Source organism: Fundulus heteroclitus, chromosome 4 (assembly GCF_011125445.2).
Source record: "Fundulus heteroclitus isolate FHET01 chromosome 4, MU-UCD_Fhet_4.1, whole genome shotgun sequence".
Classification (NCBI taxonomy): domain Eukaryota; kingdom Metazoa; phylum Chordata; class Actinopteri; order Cyprinodontiformes; family Fundulidae; genus Fundulus; species Fundulus heteroclitus.
Window position 1 is genome coordinate 40,618,173 of NC_046364.1, and position 10,884 is coordinate 40,629,056.

A 10,884-nucleotide genomic window follows, 5' to 3' on the forward strand; every position below is an offset into this window, starting at 1 on the left:
AAAGTTAACTACAGTAGAGTTATGATGGTTAGAAACTGACTGGGAAGATTAAACTAAAAAGTGGTTCTTGTACCTACCCATACTGTTGAGAGTCAGATGTATGGCTATGAGGACATACTATCGCAGTTCTTGTTTTGTTTTGTTTTTTATTAAAAATGATCAATAATCAACAGAAACACACTATCTCTTTTCTCTTCCAGGCTCCAGCATCTGTATATTTGAAGGAATGTTTACCATTTAACTCTGACATTTGAATCACTGAGGCATGAAAAGCCTCTTGAATTCAAAGACTCAACCAGTGTAGGTCATCAATAGGATGATGCCACATTCAGGTCCTGTGTCTGGGATTTTCTCCTCTGCAGTTTCCAGGCATCACACAGACACCCTTTATGTTTTCTGGAAAGTTTTAAGGCCTGGTGCTACTTCTTCCACCCTCCTCTCATCCACTTTCTAAGTTTGTTTACACACTGAACAATATGTTACCATGGTCAGCTAAAACACTGGGCAATAAATGAGAGCAATCGAAGCAAAGACTTCACATGACCATTAGATAACCTGCTGAGGTATTGATTAAAACCACTTTATGAAACAGCATTAAACTATGACCATGTATATGAGGAAATTATAAAATTGCGCTTCTTTTTCGTCTGAAAGGCAACATCCTTTAATCTATTCTTGCTTCTCTTTTGCGTCCCTTGCCTTCTCCATGCCTCGTCTCCACCCTCCTTGTCTCTTGCAGCGAGCACATGGGTCAAGCATAGGATATGGCATTAGGGAGATAAATCCCTTTGGAGAAAGGTGATGAGTCAGGCGGATCTGCATATGCGTCTGCATGTGTGTGAAAGGACGAGGAGGACCTGTGATCCGCTCACTGAAGGGGAGTCACTGAGTTCTCTGTGACGGTCTGCAGCGAGCGGATGTCGGGCGTCTGAGAAACTTTCCCTCTGAATCCCTAAAGGAAGAACAAATCCACCTTCTGCCACTTTCCTCTCTCTCCCTTTATAGTCTCTTACCCCAACCTCTTTGAACACATTTTCCCTGTATCGCCATGGATATCGGTGGCCTGACCACGGTGGTGGCCAACTCTGCCTACATCTCCGCCCGTGGGAGCTTCGATGGCACTGCCAACCCAGCCGTCAACCGGGACAAGAAGTACCGCTCCCGCCTGAAGCTGCCGCACATCACTGTTTGTGAAGGTCTGCGCGAAACCTTAGATCTGGGCTTCCAAACGGTCTGTGTGGAGCAGCCCATCGGCAAACGCCTCTTCCAGGAGTTCTTGGAGTCCAACAACGAGTACAAGGGCCCCAGCCGCCTGTGGAAGGATATCGAGGAATACAACATGGCCGAGGATGAGGACAGAGCCAGTAAAGCCAGCAAGATCCTGTCTCGGTACATGGAGCCCGGTGCCAAGTATTACTGCCCCTTTCTGCCAGAAAACGGCATCACAAAGGTCAAAGAGAAACACCAAGAGGCCGGCGACGACCTTTTCAATGAGACCATGGACAGCGTGATGGACTATCTGAAAGAGGTGCCCTACACTTTCTTCCTGGAGAGTATGTATCTGAAGAGGTTCCTGCAGTGGAAGTGGCTGGAGATGCAGCCCATAGGCGAGGACTGGTTTCTGGATTTCCGTGTTTTGGGTAAAGGTGGTTTTGGGGAAGTGTCTGCCTGTCAGATGAAAGGCACAGGAAAACTGTACGCCTGCAAAAAGCTCAACAAGAAGAGGCTAAAGAAGAGAAAAGGTTATGAGGTAAGAGTGTTGATAATGGATCCTCGCTCCATCCATCTTGTATTGTTGTTGCAATACAGCAGAGTGGTTAAAGGTGGATCCAAACCAGTTTGAGTATAATTTCTCTAGAAAACAAAATAAAACGGCAATATAAATAGAGCTCTGCAGATGAAAATCATCATTTTGAGTTGACGGTTTCTAGAGGTTTCTCTCCTTATGAATGCTGACAATGAGGTCTTGCGTCTGTTATCCAGTATTCAGCATTCATTTAATGGCACATTTCATTTTCAATAATGTCCCGATTTTGGGATCAAACAAATCTTATTTGATGTTGTCGTAACATTGCGGGGGCCCACAGGCCCGGGGGCCCTCAAGTGATCTTGACTTCTCACACAGAAGCCACACGTCAAATTCCTATTTGTACTTGTGTTTTTGACAAATGTGTTTTTAATTTCTTTAGAAAGTGCATGAATAGAATATTTTGAAGGAGCAACAAGCGATATTTTACCACAGGGTGGTGCTTGAGTGCTGTCTTTAGATCAAAACAACATCTTTGACAAGCCGCCCCTCCTTTACCTTCTCAGCCGTCCTCTCCTATGCGCATACCTGTAAAGTATAAAAACACAGCAAAACAGCCTTACCTTTCGGAGGAACATTTCTAGTGAAGAAGTAAGTAACTCATAACTATAATGCTGTTAGCAAAAGGACATTTTGATCTGCTGGGGGTGTTCTCCACCATCTTCCAGCACTGCTCTGCTCTGATGGTGGTATTTTGGGGCAGGGAGGGGCTGAGCCCTGAGTGGCAGCTGTTCACATGCATGTACATGTCGCCTGGCCCGGCTTTGTGAATAAGAGACTGAAAAACAACACAGAGCGATGCGGTGTGATGTCATACCACAGTCTAACTATAATATTACCTTTAGTTCTTCACATCACTATTTTTTACTTCTTTCTATGTAAAATAGTTAAATTTCGCTTATTTCTCCTTTAAAGAACTTAAAATTCTTTGAAATGCACTCATATATAGGATTTCCACGACACGATAAATGTACTCGTGTTGCGGGTTTTGTTGCTGTGTTCTGTCCGTTTGTTTTTGGTTGAAACATCTGGGCCACCGTAGAAATCTCAATAACCCCAGTTGTATAGTTGTGCTGCTTGTTCATCAATCAAACATTTTTGGAGATCATATATGTGCTAGAGACACATTTCAGCAAATTACTCCAAAAAGAAATTACAGCTTTCAGCGTAGCCTTGATCAAACTGGCTTTGCTAAACTTTACAGAGTCTATATTGAAGCACTCCGGACACGTCAGAGATTAACTTTCCTTCACCATTTAATTACTTTTACTAATTTAACAAATGATGAAAAGGGCCTCATCTGAGGGTTGAGTAAAACACACTGTGTGATTAAGTCGACTGAATTGTTGGCTTGCTGGTAAACTATGAAATTTAGGGATTTTAAATTCACACATTCAGGAATAGATGATTTTAAACAAATACTATTTGTGCCGTGGAGGCAGGTAAATGACCACCAAATCACATTCTGCTCTGGGACGACCATCTTGGGTCAGCTCTGCCTCTCTTCCATTGACATCATGCCTTACAGGTTAAGCACAAACACATGATCAGCAGATTGAACAGCTACAACATATCCTCAACACTGGGCTGGAGATTCATGAAAGGCCTATGAGGGAGCGCTGCTCTATCATGAATTAAGATGTTCCCGAGTGTTTACTGATACTGCTACCTGATACTTTTCTTTGTCTGTAGGGTGCGATGGTGGAGAAGAGGATCTTGGCTCGGGTTCACAGCAGGTTCATTGTCTCTTTGGCTTATGCCTTCCAGACAAAAATCGAGTTATGTCTGGTCATGACCATCATGAACGGAGGAGATCTCAGGTCGGTTCTTTTGCCAACACTTGTTGTTGGTGGTTTCACGTCATCTGCTCAAAATGTACACGGTGTCTTCAGGGTCCTGCCTCTGATCAACACCTTTGCTTCCAGGTATCACATCTACAACGTGGATGAGAACAACCCAGGCTTCGATGAGCCGCGGGCCTGTTACTATGCTGCGCAGATCATCCAGGGCATGGAGCACCTCCACCAGAAGAGGATCATCTACAGAGACCTGAAGCCAGAGAATGTGCTGCTGGACAATGAGGGTCAGAAACACACTGAACATAAAGGAAAAACGGTGGATTTTAGCTCACTGTACAGTTTAATTATAACTCTCTAGTTTCATTAGATAAAGTCTTGCTTTAAATATTAGATTCTGCAGCTAATCTGTCAGCATGAACTAGTTGTTCCTCAGTGTTCATGCCAAAACACTTAGAAGAATAACTCACAGTTTAAGATTTAGCTGTCCAGAGAAATGCACTGCAAATGTATTATATGAGAAACAGTATTCTAGTGCTGATGTGTGTTTAAGCTATAAGGTAAATAAATCTATTCAGTAGAAGACAGGAAAGAGGAAGAAAACAGATTATTATTATTATTATTATTATTATTATTATTATTATTATTATTATTATTATTATTATTATTATTATTATTATTATTATTATTATTATTATTTTTGTAAGTGAAAATCTGAAATGAGTGGCTTGTATTTGTATTTTGCCACCCTTTACTCGAGTTACCATACATAAAATTCAGTGCAACTTTGGCCAGACACTGCCTATTTACTCACAAGAACGTAATAAGAGCTCAATTCAACTGAGAAATTTAAACTTTTCTTGTATTTATAAGGGTTTAAAAGCACCATTAGACAGAGTACATCACTTCTGTGTCAGATATGTTTGATACGACACCTCTTACCAGCAGTTAATGTATTTTCATGAGAAAATTATGTTGGTTAGTTAGAGAATGAGCAGATCTGGACTTTTCAGTCCCATTTTATTTATTTTTTTCCTCACAGGTAACGTACGAATCTCTGATCTCGGTCTGGCTGTGGAGCTGGCTGATGACCAGTTCAAAATCAAGGGCTACGCTGGAACTCCAGGTACAGGAAGAAAACAAACATTTTACTCCTTAGATTTATGTCTTTGGGACTCTTTTAATATGTTAGATTTTAAAGTTTTGCATTAGTCAAAATCAGGTTTCATAAATTTTTATATGTTATATTAACTTTGAAAATTACTCTAGACAATAATTTAATATAGCACATTTAATATAGCAAAAAAAAAATCATAATAAGTTTTTTAATGTAGAAGAAATTCCAGGAAAGGCTGCTATGGTAAAGAAAAAGTATTTATTTGCATTACTAAGTTTGACATCAATTTCTGTGCATGTATGAAACCCAAAGTTCTCACAAAAGACAGAAAACGGTTCCTGAAACTATCAGGGATTTTCTTTGTCCACATAACAAAATGATTTTTATTCTATTAAAAAACTCTGTTTCTGTGTCCTTTTTTAATTCTGACTGAATATAAAGAGACAGGATCTAAAATTATTTAAACGAGTTTAAGTTATGAGGAAAATAATTTCTTTTTAAAAACAAATCTATGTGATTGAGCATTAACTGACTAAAGCACTAAACAAAAATAATTATTTTATTATTGTTTGCCATTTCTTTTTATTTTTTATTTGTTATTTTGAATCAAATTTGAATATTTTCTCTGCTTCAGCTCACACGATGTGACTCTCTTCTTCTTCTGCGCAGGTTTCATGGCTCCTGAGCTTCTTAAAGGAGAAGAGTACGACTACTCTGTGGATTATTTCACGCTGGGGGTCACGTTGTATGAGTTCCTGGCTGCCAAGGGGCCTTTCAGGAGCCGTGGAGAGAAGGTGGGTGGGAAAAAAAAGGGGTGTGTGAATAAATAAGAACCTTCTTGATTTTAAAAATCTAAATTTGACCAAAATTTAAATGCAGGTTTGATTTGTCTCGTCAGGTGGAGAACAAGGTGGTGAAGAAACGGATTCTGAATGATCCAGTCACCTACCCAGAAAAGTTCAGTGAGAGCGCCCGGTCCATCTGCGAGGGTCTGCTGTGCAAAGAGGTCGACCAGAGGCTCGGATTCAAGGACGGCTCGTGTGATGAGCTGAGGGCTCACCCCTTCTTTAGGGAAATTAACTGGAGGAAACTGGACGCAGGTCAGTTTGTGGCAAGCACAAAGGTGCAGTCACAACCTGTAGGTGTCACTATTGTGACATTTTTGCACCATATTCAAGAGAAAAAAGATCAAATAAATCCCCTCCCCACCCATCCTTAAAGGGAACTCTATAAAAACAACAATAAATAGAAAAAGAAACATGAAATAGATCAAATGATTGTCTGGAAGACCTATGTGTGTTTAAACTTTTACTGGATGCAGTTTCTACAAACACATTTGGGACATTGAAACATTGCCTTTTAGCTGTTGCCAAACATTACATGAGATATTCCTGGGCTTGAAGGCAATCAGATAACAATGAAACTAATTAAAAAAGCAGCAGGCACATCTCTATGGGTAGGGTTTTTTTGTTTGTTTGTTTAAAGGTGACATATCGTGCAAAATTCACCTTTTTAGCCTTTAAACACAGTTTGTTGTGTATTTGGAGTCTCTAGGGGTGCAGAAAAGTTGAATGTAGCCTATACGGGTGCTATGTAGATATCTTTATATTCTATTTGGGTCATATTTCAAGCTGTGCAGTTTTCTCTGTTCTCTATGTTTTATGAACAGTTATATCACAGTATTTGCTGCGGAGCTGCTGCACAAGGACATTAACTTCTGGCCAAACATTCTGCCATATTGTTTCTTTCTTCTTCTTTTTTTTTCTTTTTTTTTGTGATTAAGTAGTCCGAGCTGAAGGATGCTGAAGCTACAAGTCTATGAGTCAAAATGTTTGGTTGTTGGGTGTATTAACACTCACAATTCCTTACACCGTCCCCCAGCATGCTACAAAATATGCCCGGATGGGGCGCAGTGGGATGCTCTGCTACCTGGAGGAGACCAGGGTATGAAGGACCTCCCTTAAATTTAAAGAGACAGCACCAAAACGAGTTGCTCTCAGACACACCTCAAAACAGGGGTAAAAGAAGGTCTGAGGGGCAACAACAGACCCAAACATTGCAGTTCCACTTTATATAGACCACAACCGAATGATTTCAATGTGAAAAGAAAGAATTGAAAAGCAGGATATATGTCCCCTTTAAAGAGAATAATAGAGCATAACCCGGGGCAAGTATCTCAGTCTTTAAAAGATTATTTTTCAAATATTTTTCACAAATTTATTGTTGGTAGCAAGAACCCACAGCATATGAGTTTATTATACTTATGAGTTTGGGTCAGTTGTGTTCTGTGGGTAAATGGATTCATGCATCTGTAGAGACAGTGGGCCTTCCCCACTCAGACTAGTCTTCAAAGTGCAAACAAATGTAGAGACACCCAAGAACAACCAGTCAGTCTGCTGTTACTTTGTTGACAAGAGTTGCTTAAATTTTATTGTCCTACTAAAATCGCGTCGGGTCTGATCACATTTCTGTACAACAACCTTCACTGCAAAAACGGAACTTAAAATAAATAAAATGTTCTTAAAATTAGTGTATTTGTCCTTGATTGGTAAATAAGATAATTTGACAATGGAATAAGATTTTTGCACTTAAAATAGGAACAACTCATCTCCATCATCTTATTTCAAGTGCAGGATGTCTAATTATCTTATTTTAGGAGTCAAAATACTCATTCCATTGGCAAACAATCTTATTTACCTGCTCAAATCAAGGACAAATACACAAATTTTAAGAACATTTTACTTATTTTTAGATCCGTTTTTGCAGTGTTCAATAGATCCAAACAGGGTTCTGAAAGCGTTGGTTTTATTGAAGAGTGGATTCAACAAACATTTTCATTTACTATCTTTTTTTAAAACTTTGAGTAAATTATAGGTGGCTCCCAAAAGTCTTCCTGACTCATTTAGTCAGCTTCTTGAACCGTTCGCTCAGACGACGGAGTCATGCGTCTCACTGGGACCTTTTTCTCCTTTATGTCCAAAAGGCTATCTGAGACTGTCCTTACTCTGTGAACCTCTGTCTCCCTCAGGAATCCTGACTCCGCCCTTCGTGCCAGACTCCAAGACGGTGTACGCCAAGGACCTGGATAACGTCGGCGCCTTCTCCACGGTGAAAGGCGTGGCCCTGGAAGACGCGGACAAGGAGTTTTTCGATGAGTTCGCCACGGGGAACATCCCCATCCCCTGGCAGGAGGAGATGATAGAGACGGGGATCTACGGGGAGCTCAACGTGTGGGGCCCCGGCGGCGCCCTGCCCAACGACCTGCGGCGTGAGTCCATCCTGGAGCAGCCGCCCAAGTCCTCCACCTGCGCCGTGTCCTGAAGGCTCGGGACGAGCATCGGGAAAATCCTGTTTATCAGTGATTTCCAATGAAGGGTCGGATGTGTACGCAGCTCTTTACACATGCAAGACGTCAGCGAAGGAAAATTTGTCTTTCATTTTAAGCAGTGCATACGTACTGATGTTTATAGGATTATCGTACTGTTAGTGAATGCTCAACAGTTCAGGTATCTAATCTTTCATCGTGCCGCTTTAAAAAAAAAAAACTTGTATTCGTACCACAAATGTTTTTTTTTCTTCTTGGGTGAACACTTTGTTTCTTGTGCGTATTTATTTCTAGCACTGACACAACTCTTTGAGATGAGAATGAAAACTGTGACGTTATTTTGTCTTTCAAAGATGGAGCGAAAAGCAAAAGCAACAGAGCGTTTCCTCCTGTTCACACTATCCAGTGTTTGTCTGTCGAGCCCACAGCTGTTTCCTCTTAGATTCCATCATTTGATCCTATTCTGCTTCCGCAGTGTATCCTATTAGCTTCCTATGAGTTTAAGGAATCCTGTTTACTGCTGCAGAGATGTTTCTAAATTCAAATAAATACACCATTTTGCAATTAAACCAAATGGGGTGTTCCTGTTAAATTAATCAATAGCACCTATCCATCTTATCCTTTTTTCATTATGTTATCCTTACTTTTATCGCTGTTCCGGCTTAAAAAAATATGTTTTTATTTTATAAACCTTTTCTTTTTTGCTAACAGTTTAGTGTTTAATATTCTAGTGTACAAAGTAGTCTTGGTTTTCTTCATTCAAACATGATGATTTTGCTGCAATGAGAACAGCTCCTAGGTGTAGATTATTACATGACTATTAAATATGCCACCTTTCACTGTTCTTGGCATTCTGCTTAAATTTGTTGGGACATTAGATGATTTTCATTGATGCTCAGTAACCCCAAGATACTGTTTTATAGTTTTAAAGTGTTTAATTATTTCTCTGACAAAAGATAAGGACAAGCTTAGGCAAGTAGTTTATTTTGTCTTAGCCAGTCCCTGCTTTTAAGGACCAGCACACATCTACTTCACTTTAATGGAGTGTTCTCTTCTTTTTCCCATTTTGAAGAGACTTTAAGAAATATGGGCCCCTGTGTCACGTCATTTTTATACCCCAGTCAAATGAGTAGTCAAGGGTTACAAATTAAAAGTTCCTGGATAAACTGATGGCCTTAAAAATTAAGGTATACATAGGGAAAAAAATATTCTACAGGAATTGTTGGGGGCATTAACGATGACAAACCTATCTCTGTCCAATGTATTGTTCTATGTGATACGCAGCACTTTCTTACAGGATGTCTATACAGACATAACCAGGCTGGCACAGATGATGCACAAAAACTGAAGGTTGTAAATCTGAGGAGCAGAAAAATCTGTCAGTACAGCTATACATCCGTTTGGCACAATACTGCATGCAGCAGGTAATATATGCACTTTAAAAAAATAAAGTTAAAGTTACAGTTACCCAAAAAATTAGGGTATAATATGAAGTCCGGTAAACTTTTGAATTATTGATGTTGTCAGCTCGGTAGTAGAGGGGGTTGTTAAACAGTGTCGGCCGTTCTGGTGTCAATGAGACTAATAACAGGGGCTCTAAAGGGGCAACAGTGAGACAGCCTGAAAAACAGGACTGAATTTGCATGTGGAAGCCACAAATATGTTTTTCACTTATTTTATTTTTTGTGGTTATTTTTCAGTAGTTTTGCTTTTGATCAGGGTCACTGTCACTACTGGTGCCGTGAGGCGATACCTCGACCCTAAAGTCGCCGTAGTCCGACTCCACCAGGGTGGCACATCGATATGGGCCGTTGCCAGAAGGTTTGCTTTGTCTCCCAGCTCAGCCTCAGGAACATGGAGGAGATTCCAGGTGACATACGTTACTCTAGGAGAACTGGACAGGGTGGTTGGACGTCTGTAACCCATCAGTGGGGCCGGTATTTGCTCCTTTGTGCAAGGAGGAACATGAGTCCTACAAAGAGACCTCCAGCAGGTCAGTGTTGGTCTGAGGAGATATTTCCATGGAGGGACTCACAGACCTATATGGGATAAACGATGGCACCCTGACTGCCATCAGGATAAAAAAAATTTAGACCCACTGTTAGACCTTTTGTTAGACCTGGATTCCTCTTGGTCCATGATTGGTCCAGTATGCAGGCAGTTCCTGCAGGATGAAGGGGTTGACGCCACTGACTGGCCTCCACACTCTCCTGACCTAAATCCAAGAGAACATCTCTGGGACGTGATGTTTAGGTCCATCTGACGCTATCAGGTTGCTCCTCAGACTGTGCAGGAGCTCAGCGGTGTCCTGGTCAGGATCTGGGAGGAGATACCCCACGACAGCATCCATCATCTCATAAAGAGCACGCCCTGAAGTTGTCAGGCATGCATATGAACACCCGGGGGCCACACAAACTCCTGAGGACCATTTTTGAGTCGCTGCAACGACATTTCAGCAAACTGGACAAACCTGCTGCATCAGTTTGTCAGTGACTTTGGATTACGCCCTCATAAATGTTTATATCCATCAAACGATGTGGCATGGTTTTGATTCTGTTCCATGATTTCCTTTCCAGTTGAGATCCAGTTAAAGTGTTTTGAGCAGCCTAAAGATGTTGTTGAAACGTGCTCTCCAGTAGGGGGTGCTGTACTCATATTTAAATTATTCTATAACGTCCCACACGCATGGAAACCTCATAAAGCCTTATTATATCCTACATCTGACCCAATAATGTATATTTTTCCGACACTTTACAAGTCATTTCAACGCAGAAATCAACCCGAAGCTTGTGTAAGTTAAGTATTTGAATAATTCACCGCTGGGGTGAGCACAGGGAGC

General features: G+C 40.9%; 1 protein-coding gene across 2 annotated transcripts; it reads left to right on the plus strand.

Annotated features, from left to right (window-relative positions):
* The first annotated feature begins 833 nt into the window (after positions 1-833).
* Positions 834-8,231, plus strand: grk1a (G protein-coupled receptor kinase 1 a). 2 transcript variants are annotated; one of them, XM_036136579.1, is made up of 8 exons: positions 834-1,750; positions 3,500-3,627; positions 3,733-3,890; positions 4,646-4,729; positions 5,390-5,514; positions 5,619-5,820; positions 7,749-8,042; positions 8,119-8,231. In XM_036136579.1, exons 1-7 carry the CDS (start codon positions 1,049-1,051, stop codon positions 8,039-8,041), a joined length of 1,692 nt encoding a protein of 563 aa, XP_035992472.1. In that variant the 5' UTR covers positions 834-1,048; the 3' UTR covers position 8,042; positions 8,119-8,231. The 2 variants fall into 2 exon arrangements, with proteins under 2 accessions (XP_035992472.1, XP_012728973.1); XM_012873519.3 differs by having other exon boundaries at positions 7,749-8,231.
* Positions 8,232-10,884: the final 2,653 nt, after the last annotated feature.